Source organism: Xenopus laevis, chromosome 6L (assembly GCF_017654675.1).
Source record: "Xenopus laevis strain J_2021 chromosome 6L, Xenopus_laevis_v10.1, whole genome shotgun sequence".
NCBI classification, from domain to species: Eukaryota; Metazoa; Chordata; class Amphibia; order Anura; family Pipidae; genus Xenopus; species Xenopus laevis.
The window spans coordinates 3,983,335-4,002,476 of NC_054381.1; the positions used below are offsets into that span (position 1 = coordinate 3,983,335).

Below are 19,142 nucleotides of genomic sequence, written 5' to 3' on the forward strand. Positions count from 1 at the left end.
CTTTGCTTCTTAGCCAATGCCCTGTTCTTTGCACCAAATCCATAATCCACAATTATCCTCCAAAAAAACAAGTTCAAACCCTTACTTGCATTTTCAGATTTAAGAAAAAATGCGGCAAATGCTGAATTTTGGGAGTAACAGCCGCTGAGACTTGTGAATCCCTGGCATTGGTGCAGCTTTATTGGGATGTAACCAGTAGGGATGCACCGAATCCACTACAATACCGAACCAAATCCTAATTTGCATATGCAACGGTAACTACAGAGGAAGCAGAGCCTGTGACTGCAGTGGGGCCCAGGAGGTATAGGGGGGCCTAACTAATGAGCAATTGTAACATATATTTGGTAAAAAAAAAAGGACTACTTCTGGATGTGTTGAGAGCCCTTAAAGGAACAGTTCAGTGTAAAATAAAAACAGGCTAAATTGATAGGCTGTGCAAAATAAAAAATGTATCTAATATAGTTAGTTAGGCAAAAATGTAATGTATAAAGTCTGGAGTGACTGGATGTGTAACATAATAGCCAGAACACTACTTCCTGCTTTTCAGCTCTCTAACTCTGAGTTAGTCAGTGACTATAAGGGGGGCCACATGGGACATAACTGTTCAGTGAGTTTGCGATTGATCCTCAGCATTCAGCTCAGAAAAGCAGGAAGTAGTGTTCTGTTCTATGCACAGCCTATTTATTTACACATTTTTTTTATATTGAACAATTCCTTTTAAATGAATTGCTGTAGGGCCCAGTAACATCTAGTTACCCCACTGATCACAGCCAATAGGAGCCAGAAGCATTGAGGGAAATGGAATGGCCCAGTGGTTCTGGCCAGTTAATAAGCAGCTTTGTGGTTGGACAATAGAAGGCTGGAATCCCTCCCCAGTGATTTGGATGGAAATCGCACGTCATTGTCATACAAATAAGAGTGAACAATTGTGTGTGATTTGTTTCAGGTCACTAGTTGCACCACTGCCCAAACATACTGTAGCTCTTACACTTCAATTCAGAGGAGGCGGAGCCTATTTATTCTTCATTAAACTGTAAATCTACATTAGCTGGATAAATAGTATTATTCACTATTTATTCTTAAAGGGCACTTGTTACCCTAAGATACAGGTTAATGGAGCCCATACTCCAGTTACAGTAGTTTTTTGTTTGTTTTTTTTAATTTGCCCCCAACCAGTGCTAATACCCCCGCACCAGTTGGAGTAGCCATGTTGGGGCACAGGCAGAATGAGCGAATATCACAACTTGCTCATTATGTGACATCAGCCGCTCATTCAGCATAAATGCACTGCACAACATGGCCGCTCGCACCGGGAGCTCCTGACAATTTGTTTTTTTTAAAAGAAACTACTGTTACCCCCAACTGAAGTGCAGGCTCTTATTAGCCCACACCTTTGGTGGGGGAATATATTTTAGGGCTCTTATAATAGGAGTTCCCATATAAGTCATAGGTAGCATTGTACTATATAATGGAACCCAGTATGGCAACTCCCTCCCATTTCAATAGATACAAATATAACTGGAAGGAATACTCTATGCAGAAGCATATTAAGGCAAACACAACTGTCAGCTCCAACTTGGGAAGGCATGCTCTCTATGTTTAATAAACTATACACAAACCTTGCAAATTGGGATAGGTTTTCCCTGTAGTACAGGTATGGGACCTGTTATCCAGAATGCTCGGGAACTGGGGCTTTCCGGACAACGGATCTTTCTGTAATTTGGATCTTCATACCATAAAGTCTACTATAAAATCATGTAAACATTAAATAAACCTGATTTTGATTCCAATAAGGATTAATTATATCTTAGTTGGGATCAAGTACAAGCGACTGTTTTATTATTACACAGAAAAAGGAAATCATTTTTACAAATTTGGGTAAAATGTAGTCTATGTGAGACTGTCTTTCTGGATAACGGGTTTCCGAATAATGGATCTCATACCTGTACAGCCATACTGCTTACTTTGGCAGAGATGTATTCCATCCAGTACAGGTATGGGATCTATTATCCGGAAACCCGTTATCCAGAAAGGCAGTCTCCCATAGACTCCATTTTATCCAAATAATCCAAATTTGTAAAAATGATTTCCTTTTTCTCTGTAATAATAAAACAGTAGCTTGTACTTGATCCAAACTAAAATATAATTAATCCTTATTGGAGGCAAAACCAGCCTATTGGCTTTATTTAATATTTACATGATTTTCTAGTTGACTTTAGGTATGAAGATCCATTGTCTGGAAAATCCCAGATCCCGAGCATTCTGGATAACAGGTTTTTTTTCATGTATTTCGAAGTATTTCAGCTGTGATGGTTAAAAAACAGTGGGAGCCGCCATACTGTTCAGCGGCAGCATTTAGAGAGCGGGAACCTTCTTCACGTACAGCTCTTAATTAGTATCGCGTCTCGTTGGGAGAGAAGAAATAGGAAATGAGTCCTTGTGATTTATAGGATATATTTCCCTATAGGTGGGTTTTGCCAGTTAGGATATAAAGTAGGGGACATATATATATATATACACACACAGGAGAGCTGCTTTAGCTCCCACGTGTGCGGCAATATGATATTTATAAGCCTGTAGATACAAATTTATTTTTCTTTCCAGCAGACGCGTCACGTTTCTATATGCTATTTTTTACACTAGAGTAACTGTTTATACCGCTGCAATGAGCTGCATCCCTTCAACTGAAAGCAACATGTTTTGGGTTTAAAAAAAAAAAAAAAAAAAGTTTTGCGTTTTTTCTATTTTCTGGCGCTTGTTACAAATAAATGTAAATGTTCAATCTCTTGCTGTGTGTACCCTGTGCTTTTGCGTTTTTCTGTGTGGTGAGTGCATATATATGTGTTTGGGTCGATTTGTATTAAAGGGGACCTGTCACCCCAAAAAAAATAATCAAAATCCTATTTTATCACATTAGTCAAGCAAAATGAACTTTAATTACACAATTTAAAATATTTGACTCTTGTTTCCTTCAGTCTGGGAATTCATAATTATAACAAGCAGGCAGGAGCCATTTTGTGGACACTGTTATTAGGACAAGTCTTGTATCATCTCAGAATCTTGTTTGTGCACCAGAATGGGGGAGCTGATGTCCATCCCCATGTCCTGGTTACACAATTAAATGGTGAAGAGATTGGGGGGAATGTGGGGAGAGCAGTGACATGTAGGAAGTGCTGAATGGAAAGTGAAAGTAATTGTCTAAGGCATAGAGGAGGGGCAGACAATATTTGATTGACAGCTGAGATGTTTAAATGAGTTTACAACAGCTATGAATGCTTTAATAAAAAATAGAAATTGAATTTCATGTTTAACTTGAAAAGGACTTTTATGATACAGATTTGTGTGTCTGAGTGACAGGTCCACCTTAAGGGTAGAGCTCCACGAGGGTTTTTAGTCAGATCAACGACAAAACGCATGCGACAAGTCGGATGGAGTCACACGCGTCAAGATATAATTGGACCAAATGAAAAGTCGGAGTTAACAACTACACGATCTGACTGTCGGACGAAGAAGCTGCTTTCTGCGTCCACATCCGACAGTTGTGTCGCGTTGGATGTAATGTAGTTGTTGCCTCCAACTTTTCATTCAGTCCAATTATATCTTCGCGCATGTGACTCCATCCGACTTGTCGCGGGCGTCAATCTGACGAAAAACAGTTGTGGAGCTCTACCATGAGCGTAAAGTTGGCCCATACACTGTAGTGTCTGTGGGAAATGAGAGGATCTACCACCGACGCACAGGACCAAAACCGTAGGGTCTGATCATAATGGAGGCCTTGGGAGACCCACAGAGAGGGGACCTCATCAATCAATGCAATCGGATTTTCTAATCTGCCTAATTCAGATTGTTGTCCAGATGACAGTTGGGTACGTTGTTAGGAAGGTCCCAGACTAGGGATACACGAATCCAGGATTTGGTTTGGGATTATGCCTTTTTCAGCAGGATTCGGCCGAATCCTTCTGCCCGGCCCAAACAAATCCAGTGACACTCACATGCTCAGTGGGCTCTGATTGGCTGTTGAGAAGCTAAGCTTAGGGCTCGTCACTAATTATCCAGCAGAAAATGAGCTTCCCTGGCTGTAATATAAGCTGATGCTACAGGTTTGCTGATTATTCAATTCTGATGCTAATTGCACTGGTTTCTGTGCTGCCATGTAGTAATTATGTGTATTAATTACTAATCAGCCTTATATTGTGACATTTCTATTCTATGTGTACTGTATATTGTGAGTGGCTCCCTAAGCTCAGTAAGTGACAGCAGCACAGAGCATGTGAATCAGTGAATCAGCAGAAAAGAAGATGGGGAGCTACTGGGGCATCTTTAGAGACACAGATCTTTACTGCTAAAGGGCTGTGGTTGCCTTGGGCTGGTACAGAAGCACAAAACATAATGTACTACTTCTTGTATGTATGTATATTTTTATTTGTATAGCGCTCCTCGAGGGCAGAGCACTGTACAGCAAAACAATAAATTAGTAGTAACAAACAAGGGGTCATTGGAATAAAAAGTAACAATAAGTGCATTATTAGAATACAATTCACACAAATATAAAATATAATTACAATACAGATTAAGTGCTCAGTGTCAAGGAAACAAAAGGCTAGAGGACCCTACCCCATAGAGCTTACAGTCTAAATGGGAGGGTAACATACAGACACAATTCAGAGGGGTATTAAGGTGCTGTGGGTTACAGTTTGTTACACTGTTATATAAGTGCCAGTTCAGCTGTTATCCAGGTGCTCCCAGAGGGAGTCTTTGAGTTTTGTTAAAAACACTGAAGGAGGATTCTCTCCTGAGACATTCAGGAATGACATTCCAAATATAAGGAGTCACAAGAGAGAAGGGTTTGATACGGGAAACAGCAGTAGTAGTGCTTTAGTTAGGCTTTAGTTCTCCTTTAAGTGATTTAAATTAATTCATTCTTACACAAATATGTAATGATGTGGGGGAAGGAAAACATTTTGAAAGCATTTTACCACCTAAAAATATCATGATATCAGAGCTTCAGAAATACTTTCTCTTCGGTGTCCAGGCTGAAATGAGGGGCAGGAGTGTCTCTTCCTTCCCCCGCAGGAAGTGGTCATAGTAGTGACTGGCATGGAAAACCCCTCCCATGTTCCTGTCTGTACTCTACATAGTGAAGTGCAGTAACAGTATAGCAACATAATACAATTTTGCAGAGCTTCATGACTGTGTTTATAATACATATAATTCTACAGATATTGTAATTATGTTCCATAAACTGCCTGGAAATTATTTATTTTATTTAAAGATTTTCTTTTTTTTCTCTTCAGTGAAGGAGAGCAGGGAAGGTAGTTATGTGTAATGCAATCAGGACAGGCAGGAGAGCGGCCTCAATAAAGTCAGGCACGATACGACTGATATTGGCACCATCATGAAGAGAAGCTCCCACATGTGCCCTGCCAGCAGGGCCGCCATTAGAAATCACGGAGCCCCGCCCACTCCACACCACAGTTAAAAGACTACACAAACATCAGCACTGAAAAGGTACCCCCTCCTCCACACACACAAGTTATAAAAAGCTATTGATGGTCAGGGCCCCCTTATAAGTTAAAAAAAAACCGTGGAGCCAGGGCCCCCCATAAAAGTTTTTTTTTTTTAAAGTTGGTGGTGAGGCCCCCCTACAAATTAAAATACATAATTAGATTAGGTGACCAGGACCCCCCTTACAAGTAAAAAAACAATTGTGGCCCCAGAGAATATTTTTTTAAAAAATACATTGGTGGCAGGGGCCTATTAAAATAATACATTGGTGGTCAGAGGATTAAAAAAATAAAAAAAACCATTGGTGTTCAGTAGAATTGAACTCGTCTTTCCGCCGCTTCAGGACTTCAATTTCGCCTGTTTTCATGACTTTGGGTCTTTTCGCTGCTTCAGGACTTCAGTTTCTGTTGTTTTCGTGACTTAAGGTCTATTCGCCGCTTCAGGAGAATATTTTTTTAAAAGAAACATTATTAGCAGGGGCCTATAGAGTTTTAAATAATACATTGGTGGTCAGAGGATTAAAAAAATAAAAAAAAAACATTGGTGTTCAGTAGAATTGAACTCGTCTTTCCGCCGCTTCAGGACTTCAAATTCTGCTGTTTTCACGACTTCAGGTCTTTTCGCCGCTTCAGGACTTCAATTTTGGCTGTTTTCACGACTTGCGGTCTTTTCACCGCTTTATGACTTCAATTTCTGCCGTTTTCACGACTTCAGGTCTTTTCGCCGCTTCATGACTTCAATTTTGGCTGTTTTCACGACTTCAGGTCTTTTTGCCGCTTCAGGATTTCAATATTGGTTGTTTTTGTGTCTTCGGGTCTTTTCACCGCTTCAGGACTTCAATTTCGCCTGTTTTCGTGACTTTGGGTCTTTTCGCTGCTTCAGGACTTCAGTTTCTGTTTTCGTGACTTTAGGTCTATTCGCCGCTTCAGGAGAATATTTTTTTAAAAAAAACATTGGTGGCAGGGGCCTATAGAGTTTTAAATAATACATTGGTGGTCAGAGGATTAAAAAAATAAAAAAAAAACATTGGTGTTCAGTAGAATTGAACTCGTCTTTCCGCCGCTTCAGGACTTCAATTTCTGCTGTTTTCGTGACTTTGGGTCTTTTCGCCGCTTCAGGACTTAAATTTCAAATGTTTTTGTAACTTCAGATCTTTTCGCCACTTCAATTTTGGTTGTATTCGTGTCTTCGGGTCTTTCCGCTGCTTCAGGACTTCAATTTCGGTTATTTTCGTGACTTTGGGTCTTTTCTCCGCTTCAGGACTTCAATTTTGGCTGTTTTCACGACTTCCGGTCTTTTCGCCGCTTCATGACTTCAGTTTCTGCTGTTTTCACGACTTCAGGTCTTCTCGCCGCTTCAGGACTTCAATTTTGGTTGTTTTCGTGTCTTCGGGTCTTTTCACCGCTTCAGGACTTCAATTTCTGCTGTTTCCGTGACTTCGGGTCTTTTCGCCGCTTCAGGACTTTAATTTCGCCTGTTTTCATGACTTTGGGTCTTTTTGCTGCTTCAGGACTTCAATTTTGGCTGTTTTCACGACTTCAGGTCTTTTCGCCTCTTCAGGACTTCAATTTCTGCTCTTTTCGTGACTTTAGGTCTTTTCGCCACTTCAGGACTTCAATTTCAGCTGTTTTCACGACTTCAGGTCTTTTCGCCTCTTCAGGACTTCGATCTCTGCTCTTTTCGTGACTTTAGGTCTTTCCGCTGCTTGAGGACTTCAATTTCAGCTGTTTTCACGACTTCAGGTCTTTGCGCCGCTTCAGGACTTCAATTTTGGTTGTATTCGTGACTTTGGGTCTTTCTGCTGCTTCAAGACGTCAATTTCTGCTGTTTTCGTGACTTCAGGTCTTTTCGCCGCTTCAGGAGTTCAATTTTGACTGGTTTTGTTACTTCTGGTCTTTTTGGGACTGTTCGGCTGTTCGGGACTTCAGGAGAGGTGGCACAACTTCTGTCAAGGGGGGCCTGGCTATTTTGAGAAGTGCAGCACAGCCGGACCCCTCTTCAGGCCTGGGCAAGGTACAGCAGTACCCCTGATGGTGGCCCTGCCCTATAGTTTCTCAATAGGAAAGTGTGGGCAGCGCCTCTAGACAGAGCAGTGTCTTGGACAGGAAGTGGCAGGAAGGGGTGGATCCAGTGCAGTTTTCAGGATTTTTCACAGAAATTTTACCTGAAAAATAATATGATAAAGACAGATCTTTCATTTTCATATAAGTGCACAGGCTTTAGCACATAATGTATAGAGTATGTCTCCTTCAACACATTGGGGGAAAACACAGTTATCTTCTCATCTTCAGCCTTCCATTTGCACTTCCTGTTGTGTCAGGAGATAATGGAACATCAGCAGGTACAATATAATGTCAGGGGTCCATTTATCCTGGATCGTTTGGTTTAACATTGGTAACTGCAGTGAGTGAAGTGAGGGAGAGACATGTGGGACAGTTGGGGCTCAAACTGCTACGCGTCCATATAAATCAGTGGAAAAAAATACACTGCCCACCAACATTATGGCCGCTGTCACTTCTTTGCTAAGAACACAGGACTATCTTTATTTGTCATTAGTACAGGGATAGATACTTTATTCTTTAGTTTGCTGCTGGGGCAAACGTGCCTGCTACTCATCACTACAAAGCTCTCTCCTTACTGCAATGTGAGGCCTGGACTTCTGGATCCTCATTTACACATTCTGTTTTATACAGTCTCATATTTACAGAGATGTCTGAATTTCTGTCCTGCACGTTTTTGGTTTCTATCAGATGTAGCTGCCATCCAACTGCTTCCTGTACACAGCACAGATAGAACTGAGGTGTGAGGGGACTCATTGAGAAACAGGCTGGGAGTTGTGTCCTGCTGCTTCCTGTAACTCCCTGCAACTCCCTTCTCCTGTGTCCCTGACATTCTCACCCCCTGTACTCACATCTCCAGCCTCATCTACTGGGTAAGTCATTTTCCCTCCTCCTCCTCCTCCTCCTCCTGTACTGTCTGTGCGACTGGGGCTTAATCCTGCTGCAGGGACTGATAGAGAGGGGAGACTGGGGCTTAATCCTGCTGCAGGGACTGATAGAGAGGGGAGACTGGGGTTAATCCTGCTGCAGGGACTGATAGAGAGGGGAGACTGTGGGTTAATCCTGCTGCAGGGACTGATAGAGAGGGGAGACTGGGGGTTAATCCTGCTGCAGGGACTGATAGAGAGGGGAGACTGGGGGTTAATCCTGCTGCAGGGACTGATAGAGAGGGGAGACTGGGGGTTAATCCTGCTGCAGGGACTGATAGAGAGGGGAGACTGGGGCTGAATCCTGCTGCAGGGACTGATAGAGAGGGGAGACTGGGGGTTAATCCTGCTGCAGGGACTGATAGAGAGGGGAGACTGGGGCTTAATCCTGCTGCAGGGACTGATAGAGAGGGGAGACTGGGGGTTAATCCTGCTGCAGGGACTGATAGAGAGGGGAGACTGGGGCTTAATCCTGCTGCAGGGACTGATAGAGAGGGGAGACTGGGGCTTAATCCTGCTGCAGGGACTGATAGAGAGGGGAGACTGGGGGTTAATCCTGCTGCAGGGACTGATAGAGAGGGGAGACTGGGGCTTAATCCTGCTGCAGGGACTGATAGAGAGGGGAGACTGGGGGTTAATCCTGCTGCAGGACTGATAGAGAGGGGAGACTGGGGGTTAATCCTGCTGCAGGGACTGATAGAGAGGGGATACTGGGGCTTAATCCTGCTGCAGGGACTGATAGAGAGGGGAGACTGGGGGTTAATCCTGCTGCAGGGATTGATAGAGAGGGGAGACTGGGGGTTAATCCTGCTGCAGGGACTGATAGAGAGGGGAGACTGGGGGTTAATCCTGCTGCAGGGACTGATAGAGAGGGGAGACTATGGGACTGCAGTGGTCTATTCCTTCAGCAGGTGTGATATATGAGGTAGGAGGTCGTTTAATTACTGGGACAAATGTAGAACAGATTAGGAAAATTAAATATTAACTGTTGAAAAATAACTGCATAAATATAATTTGACCACCAAAAACATGGCGGTCGTCTATCAGTTGGTAACATTTCCTATGAACAACAGAGACCATTGGGCATGCTCTTTTGGTATCAGTGTAAGGCTTGCTCCTTTCTATAGCCTAAAGGCGGGACTTCCTGTGCTGTCCTTAACTTCCGGTTTACATGGTGCATCGCTTACAAGGCTCTTTAGGAAGGTCTCTGCCTCATTGTTTATATCAGATTTAGATGTTTTGTAGCAGCTTTCCATGCACAGCCCGGGTAGAGCTGAGATTTGAAGAAACAGACTGGGAATTGTCCCCCGCTGCTGCTTGTAACTCCCTTTTCCTTTGTTCCTGACATTCCCATCCCCTGTACTCACATCTCCAGCCTCATCTACTGGGTAAGTCATTTTCCCTCCTCCTCCTCCTGTACTGTCTGTGGGACTGGGGCTTAATCCTGCTGCAGGGACTGATAGAGAGGGGAGACTGGGGGTTAATCCTGCTGCAGGGACTGATAGAGAGGGGAGACTGGGGGTTAATCCTGCTGCAGGGACTGATAGAGAGGGGAGACTGGGGGTTAATCCTGCTGCAGGGACTGATAGAGAGGGGAGACTGGGGGTTAATCCTGCTGCAGGGACTGATAGAGAGGGGAGACTGGGGGTTAATCCTGCTGCAGGGACTGATAGAGAGGGGAGACTGGGGGTTAATCCTGCTGCAGGGACTGATAGAGAGGGAGACTGGGGGTTAATCCTGCTGCAGGGACTGATAGAGAGGGAGACTGGGGTTAATCCTGCTGCAGGGACTGATAGAGAGGGGAGACTGGGGGTTAATCCTGCTGCAGGGACTGATAGAGAGGGGAGACTGGGGGTTAATCCTGCTGCAGGGACTGATAGAGAGGGGAGACTGGGGGTTAATCCTGCTGCAGGGACTGATAGAGAGGGGAGACTGGGGGTTAATCCTGCTGCAGGGACTGATAGAGAGGGGAGACTGGGGGTTAATCCTGCTGCAGGGACTGATAGAGAGGGGAGACTGGGGGTTAATCCTGCTGCAGGGACTGATAGAGAGGGGAGACTGGGGGTTAATCCTGCTGCAGGGATTGATAGAGCGGGGAGACTGGGGGTTAATGCTGCTGCAGGGACTGATAGTGGGATCGGGGGTTAATTGTGTCCATGCAAGATATTATTAATTCTAACTATTCCTGTGAGGAATCTCTGTCTCTAGCTTCCCAGCTTTAGGATTCTAGTCTAGTTGTCTTCCTCCTGTCTGTAGTTGTACTGTGTGAGTGTGAGTGTGAGTGTGAGTGTGAGTGTGGATATAACACAAGGCTAAGGCCGGTATTTTCTTCCAAAGAAGGTGGAAACACTTGTTTCAAAGTGAGTGTGACTTTGTTTAATACAAAATGTAGAAGAAGTTCTGCATGGAAGTAAAAAGATGTCTTTTTTTCTGCACCCTACATAAATGAATTCATATTTCTTTATTATGAACAGAACTTAATTGTAGCACTTTGGTTTCTAAGCAGACCCAGACTTTACCCACATGCTTCCCCCAAAAATAAAGGGTCCTAAACCACCAAGTAACCCAGACACCTCTGTGCCCTTAGTGTAATTAAAATAAATCCGGGACAGAAGTGTTGTTCTTGTAGATTGTGTATAGTAGTGTAAACTGTGTATTGTACAAAGTGTCTGTTATTCATTCCTTCTTGGCAGGAGTTAGAGATGCCGCTGCCCAGTGCTGTACCCCAGGCTCACACTCTCCTGCCGCAAGTAAAGATGGAGGAGGATCCAGTTCCTGTGACCGGTGAGTAGATTTTGAGAAATATTCTTTTTTTTTTTTTTGAAGCTCAAACCCTGTGAGTGCCGCAACCTTCTTACTTTTATATAGTGAATAAAGTAGCCCCTCTTGTAAAATATAAGGATATTATAAGTTACCGAGGAGTTTCATGACCATATAAAAGTACGAGGCCGAAGGCCGAGTTATACAGGTCATGGAACTCCGAGGTAACTTCTAATATCCTTATATTTTACAACTGGGGGTACTTTATTTATTATAATACACAAGTTTCAGTGAGTCATGTGGCAAATTACATCACTACTCACCGTTTATAAGGATATAATTTACAAGATATTCATGGCTTTTGTGTATTGTGTGTGTGTGTATATATATATATATATATATATATATATATATATATATATATATATATATACTGTATATATTCCTATTCTATTAAATAGAGGTGCCCAGCCTGCTCTGCTGCAGACATGGTGAGGTTAAAGGGGTGGTTCCAGTGCCAGATTTTGTGTAGCGGCTCCCCAAGGCTGCATGGTCCTAGCACCAGCCTCTTCTGTTGCACACGCTCCCCAATGGCTGCATGATGCGTGAGCGAGCGCACTTTTAATCGCCGGAGCACTGGCTTTGAGTCATTTTTGCCACCCTAGGCCCGGGCCTTTGTGGCCTCACCACAAATCTGGGCCTGGGTGGTCCACCTTTAAGTTAAATTTTACTATGTTATAGAATGGCCAATTCTAAGCAACATGTCAATTGGCCTTCATTTTTTATTGTGTTTTATCGTTTTTGAATTATTTGTCTTCTTCTACTGACTCTTACCGGCTTTCAAATGGGGTCATTGACTCCATCAAAAAAACAAATGCTCTGTAAGGCTACAAATGTATTGTTATTGTTACTTTTTATTCCTCCTCTTTCTATTCAGGCCTCTCCTATTCATATTCCAGTCTCTTATTCAAATCAAAGCCTGGTTGCTAGGGGAATTTGGACCATAGCAGCCAGATTTCAAACTTCAGAGCTAAAGCTAAATAAGTCAAAAACCACAAATACAAAATGAAAACCAATTGCAAATTGTCTCAGAATATCCCTCTGTACATCATACTAACAGTTAACTCAGAGGGGAACAACCCCTTTAATACTAGGACACCGTGTTGTGATGGCGGATATAAAACAGATATTTGCTGGGTCAGAAACACTGGATAGTTATTATTTGTGTCGTGATGAAGTTTTTATATATATATTTGTATTTCTGACACTGTGAAACATATTGGCAGGTTCCCCAGAGGTAGAAATAGAAATAATCCAGATCAAGAAAGAAGAGTCTGACTGTGAAGACTGTCTGACCCCAATGGGAAGCTCATCTGAGCCACTTAGTGATGGGGGTAAGTAGCCGCTGATTGTGACCCCGGTGTGTCTCCTTGGGGCAAATTCACTAAAGGATGAAGCGCCTAACGCTAGCGTTAATTCTCTAGCATAGTGCATTTTAGTTGATTTGCTGATTCACTAACGAACGTTGGCGTAACTTCGCTAGTGTAACTTCACACCCTTACACCTGGCGAATTTGCACAACGGACGTAACTACACAAATTCACTGACGCGTGCATTTTCCTGAACGCTACCTTTTACGCCAGACTTCCTTCGCCACCTCAGACCAGGCGAAGTGCAATAGAGTAGATAGGGATTGCTTCAAAAGTCCCAAAAAATGATGGCGGTTTTTCTTTTTTTATGGGAGAAAGGCTGAAAAAGATTGAAATTTTTTTTGGGGCTCCCCTCCTTCCCCCCTACATTTCCTAACTCATGGCAACTTAACTATACAGTGGGCACATGTGTAGGGCAAAATAAAATGAAGGTTTCCCAGGCTTGTGTAGTGATGCTACATATTCCTCCATTGTAACTTCAATTTGGCGCCGTATGCAAATTAACCATCGCTAGCGTAACTTCACTTTGCGAATTAACGCTAGTGCAACTTCACAACCTTATGCTTCCCCTGAGCGCAACTTCGGAATTTAGTGAATTTGAGTAGCGCTGGCGAAAATATGCCTGGCGAAGTGCGGCGAAGCAGACGCTAGCGCAACTACGAATCGTAGTGAATTTGCCCCCTTGTGTCTGTGCATCACTTGCATTTACGGTTGCCATTGGGCAGGGTTTCCTGAGATTGATGCGACAATCGGCCGATTGCCCCTCCCACTGCATCACAACCCCGCCTCCCCCAGGAGTTGTACGAGGGGAAAAAGTGGCAACCATACTTGCATTGATTGTGCAAATGATAATAGTGCAAATAACAAATTGTGGATACACAGACAAAACATGGTCATACCAACAACTCTGCAGCCAGTTATTAAAAAAAAAAAGTGCTGCAAGAACATTTGTACCCACAGAACTCAGTCGTCATTATTTTATATATTGATTAATGCACTACCGACAATGTTGTGTCCCCATGGCAACAAATACGTGTAGGGTCTTTAACCCCCAGAGCCTCTCCATGTTTTCCCATATTTATTGGGGCACCGCTAATTCATGTAGAGACGTTTCTCAGTTCGGTGCAGCTCTGTCGTATTGATAGTCGGGGCATCTGCTTTCCATTTAGTTATACAATTACTGGCTGTCAGAGACTAATGGCCTCGCTTGTAATAACAAATAGGTAGACTGGCTCTGAGTATTCTGCTGGTAGCACAGGCGGATTTACCATATAAGCATTCAAGAGCCTGTACCTAGGGCCGTAGCTTTAAAGTAAAACTATACCCCTGATCTATGTAGGTCTCTATAAAAAGATATTGAATAAAACAGCTCATGTAAAACCTGCTTCATGTAAATAAACCATTTTCATAATAATATACTTAATTAGTAGTATGTGTCATTGGGTAATCATAAATAGAAAATTGCCATTTTAAAAAATAAGGGCCGCCCCCTGGGATCGTACGATTCACGGTGAACAAAAACACACCATACTTGTTAGGTCACATGAGCCAATTAACAGACAGAATTGCGTCTTTTGCTTCCTCACTTCTTCCTGTTACAGTTAGAGCTGCAGTATTTCTGGTCAGGTGATCTCTTCCTGTTACAGTTAGAGCTGCAGTATTTCTGGTCAGGTGATCTCTTCCTGTGACAGTTAGAGCTGCAGTATTTCTGGTCAGGTGATCTCTTCCTGTTACAGTTAGAGCTGCAGTATTTCTGGTCAGGTGATCTCTTCCTGTTACAGTTAGAGCTGCAGTATTTCTGGTCAGGTGATTTCTGCAGCAACACAGAGACCATCGTGACATGATGGTTCAAGGCAAGAGATGTAAAAGGGCAATATTTATTTAAATATATATTCCCGGCACCAAATCTCAAATCCCGCCGGCTAGAATGTAAATCCCCGGTGTGATGGCGCTCGGAGCGATTCATTTTCTGAAGTCACCCGAAGTTTCCCAGTGAGGACTTCGGAAAATGAAGCGCTTCGAGTGCCATCCCGCCGGCGGGAAGTCAGGGGAAGGCCGGGCGACTAATCTCCCCAAATCTGACCATGTGTCTCTGCCCTCAAGGGGACCTCCCTCAGATGCCTATATGGTAAAAAAAAAATTCCAAAAAAAATATGGTAAAAAACACCCACTTCCCCTGCTGCTGGATACTTACCTATCAAATTCGGCAGCAGAGGTGGGGGGGGGGGGCCCTGTTTCACGCAAGTGACTGTAATGATCATCTCACCCCAGTGTAAAGCTTGAGGGGTGCCACTTACTGATTGGGGTAAGTAGTTAGTGTTTAACTCCAGGCTGGGTTTTGGGGGATTATTTTTTATTATAATCATTATTAAAGCTTTTATTATATACAATTAGTGCAGCAATTTCACCAGCATTTCTCGGTCATTTCTCTTGCTTTTCACATGATTTGGTAACATTACTAACACTGTATAATACCCATTGGCAGAAGCAGAACCAGAAATATTACAGATAAAGATAAAGGAAGAAGATCTGGACTATGAAGATCATGTGACTCCAATGGGAAGTGATGGAGGTAAGTAGCCAAGGATTCAGTCTGTAACATCATTATGTCTCCTTCCTTAAAGGGAGGGTTTACCTTTAAGTTAACTTTTAGGATATTATAGAATGGCTATTTCTAAGCAACTTTTCAATTGGTCTTTATTATTTATTGTGTTATAGTTTTTGAATTATTTGCCTTTTTCTCCTGACTCTTTCCAGCTTTCACATGGGGGTCACTGACCCCATCTAACAACAATTGCTCTGTAAGGCTACAAATGTATTGTTATTGCTACTTTTTATTCCTCGTCTTTCTATTCAGGCCTCTCCTATTCATATTCCAGTCTCTTATTCAAATAAATGCATGGTTGCTAGGGTAATTTGGACCCTAGCAACCAGACTGCTGAAATTGCAAACTGGAGAGCTGCTGAATAAAAAAGCTAAATAACTCAAAAACCACAAATAATAAAAAATTAAATCCAATTGAAAATTGTCTCAGAATATCCCTCTCTACATCATACTAACAGTTAATTTAAAGGTGAACAACCCCAGGGGCTTTGGAGAAATGGAAATAGCGAACGTCTAAACGCGGTTCAGTTTTCTGATACGTGAGCTGTTGGCTATAAGGAAACTTGAGGGAAATTGTTTTGGAGTTTCTAAATTACACACACAAAAAAGTCCGTGGGTCAGTTACACTGGGCTAGAGTATTAGGGCTGTTTTGCATCAACATATCCTGCACCTTAAATCTAGAAAGGTTGAACTTGATGGACGTGTTTCTTTTTTCATCCTAACTTACTATGTTACTTTTAGGGCCCTGACCAATGGGGACGCCTCACCGATGAGTGAGAAATCTCCTCTGCCACGATGAAGCGACTGACAATACATGCCGCTACTCGCCAGGGTAATCGCACGGAAACGTCTCCTTATACTTTTTCATTGATTACCCGGTCACTGCATACAATTTGTTTTACATGCAGTGATTCAAACACATCAAGAGGCAGGTATTGTTGTGCACTTCATTGTCTTTGGGAGAGGAGGTTTCCTTCATCTGTCAGGACCAATTGGATGCAGGACATAATACTTGCTTGCCTATACCTATAATTGCCACACTTTCCTCTGCCCCCTCATTTCTTTGCACCCAGAGCCCTCATGAGGGGGTTTGTCCCACAGTTTCGGATCAAAAAGAAGGAATCTAGAAACCTGCTGTGCTATGTTTAAGGGATTCTGTCATGATTTTACATGACAACAAGTTACACAGCATCTAAGTCACATGACCGAGGGCACTTGGGAAACTAACCACGTGTCTAGCTCCACTTCAGCTTTCTAAATTTAAAATAAAAAAATCTGTTTGCTCTTTTGAAAAGTGCAGAATAGCGGAGCAGCAGAATTAACTGATTCATTTTGAAAAAACGTAGGCTTTCCTGTGACAGAATCCCTTTAAAGGGCCATACATCAAACTCTTATTGGTGCGGACATGTGTCCCCTCCCCTTTTGTTCATTGCCTGTATATAGAGAGATACAGACCATAAATATATTCCAGCGTAGATATTCCTTTGTGCTAAGGACAGATCTACCTAAATTCACCTAATCTACTAGGTTTCATCATCTACCGTCCAAAAAGATGGTGACCCATTTATTAACACTGTGCAAATTAGGGATGCACCGAATCCAGGATTCAGTTCGGGATTCGGCCGAATCCTTCTGCCCGGCCAAACCGAATCCAAATCCTAATTTGCGTATGCAAATTAGGGTCTTGGAGGGAAATTGCATGACTTTTTGTCACAAAACAAGGAAGTAAAAAATGTCTTCCCCTTCCCACCCATAATTTGCATATGCAAATTAGGATTCAGATTCGGTCCGTTATTCGGCTGAATCTTTAGTGAAGGATTCGGGGGTTCAGCCGAATCCAAAATAGTGGATTGGGTGCATCCCTAGTGCAAATACACAAATGTGCTTTAGGACATTTCAGATGAGACATCTTCAGAGATCCAACATTTGATTGGCTTCAGTGTTGTACTGGGCTAGTGAAATGTACCTATCGTTATTAAATACTATTTCCTTATTTGTGTTACTTATTCATTTGTGTGTTACTAATGACATTAAGTTCTGTCCTGCAATGTTCTCTTTACAGACAATGAGACATTACGGAGCTCTTGGGTCCAGAAGCCACTGACTAACTTGGACTATGAGTTCAACACCTGTGGCCAAAGCCAGAAATACTGTTTAGAGAGACATGAGATGGAAGAGACAGTTCAGAACCCATTCACGTGTACAGAGTGTGGAAAGGGCTTCAGATATAAACCCCATTTGCAGAGTCATCAGATGGTCCACACTGGGGAGAAACCATTCACATGTACAGAATGTGGCAAGAGATTCCCAACGAAGAGAGCGTATGAGTGCCACCTCCGACTTCACACGGGAGAAACTCCTTTCACTTGCGCACAGTGTGGGAAAAGCTTCTGTAACAAGGGCAGCCTTCGTCTGCACCGGAAAGTTCACACCGGGGAAAAACCTTTCAAATGTACAGAATGTGGGAAAGAGTTTGCTCTAAGGAACAGTCTTGATACCCACTATAAAATCCACACAGGGGAGAAACCATTCCCATGCACACAGTGCGACAAAAGCTTCCGTTCTAAGAGCAACCTCTATAACCACCGTAAGGTTCATGCAAGGGAGAAACCATTCATGTGCACAGAATGCGGGGAATGCTTCTCTGTAAACAACGACCTGCTCACCCACATCTGTACCCCGTCTGGGGATTGTAGTTTCACCAGTAGACAAGCACATGTAAGAGCTCTAGAGAGGCCTTATATCTGTATAGAATGTGGGAAGAGCTACCATATTAAACATCATTTACAGGAGCACCAGAAGACGCACACGGGGGAGAAACCATTCGCATGCACAGAATGCGGGAAAAGGTTCTCTCGAAAGAGAGGCCTTAAATGTCACCTTAAAACCCACACGGGGGAGAAACCTTTCACTTGTACAGAATGTGGCAAATGCTTTGCTGAAAAGGGCAACCTTCAGAGCCACCAGAGAATTCACACAAATTCGAATCCATACGCGTGTGCAGACTGCGGCAGAAGCTACGCCACCAAGAGCTCGCTCATCAGCCATCATAGGGTTCACACGGGCGAGAAACGTTTCAAATGTGTCGAATGTGGAATAGCCTTTGCTGCGAAGGAATCTCTCCAGACCCACTATAATAGTGATAAGAATAGTTGTGTCGGCCCTGGGCCCAAACTTCACACGTGTGAGGAATGTGGCAAAAGCTTTAATTCAAAGTCCAACATGAAAAGCCACCAGATAGTCCACACAGCGGAGAAACCATTCACGTGCACGGAATGCGGCAAGAGCTTCAGGAAGAAACTTCAGTTGAAGAGACATCAGTTGGTCCATACAGAGGAGAAACCCTTCATGTGTCCAGAATGCGGGAAGGGATTCTCTAAAAGGATTCTGTTTGAGAGCCACGTCCGGCTTCACACAGGAGAACGGCCTTTCACTTGTATGGAATGTGGGAAGGGCTTTAGGAATAAACTTCAGCTACAGAGACATCACAAGAGGCACACACAGGAGAAACCCTTCGTGTGCACAGAATGCGGGAAGGGATTCACTGCCAAGAGCCGCTTTGACATCCACATCCGAATTCACACAGGGGAAAAACCCTTCCTTTGTACGGAATGTGGGAGAAGCTTCTCTACCAAGTGCAGCCTTCATATGCATCTTAAAACTCACAAAGGGAAAAACCTTCAGACCAACAGAGTGTGCGAAACCGTTTGCTCCTAAACGTCGTCTTGATATCAATCATTAAAGGGATACTGTCATGAGAAAACACATCAGTTAATAGTGCTGCTCCAGCAGAATTCCGCACTAAAATCCATTTCTCAAAAGAGCAAACAGATTTTTTTATATTCAATTTTGAAAT

General features: G+C 43.1%; 1 protein-coding gene across 1 annotated transcript; it reads left to right on the forward strand.

The window, feature by feature from the left end:
- Positions 1-9,621: 9,621 nt before the first annotated feature.
- Positions 9,622-19,142, forward strand: LOC108719526 (gastrula zinc finger protein XlCGF26.1-like). Its single transcript, XM_018268437.2, has 5 exons — positions 9,622-9,879; positions 11,185-11,275; positions 12,538-12,645; positions 15,167-15,253; positions 17,349-19,142. Exons 2-5 carry the CDS (start codon positions 11,194-11,196, stop codon positions 19,001-19,003), a joined length of 1,932 nt encoding a protein of 643 aa, XP_018123926.1. The 5' UTR covers positions 9,622-9,879; positions 11,185-11,193; the 3' UTR covers positions 19,004-19,142.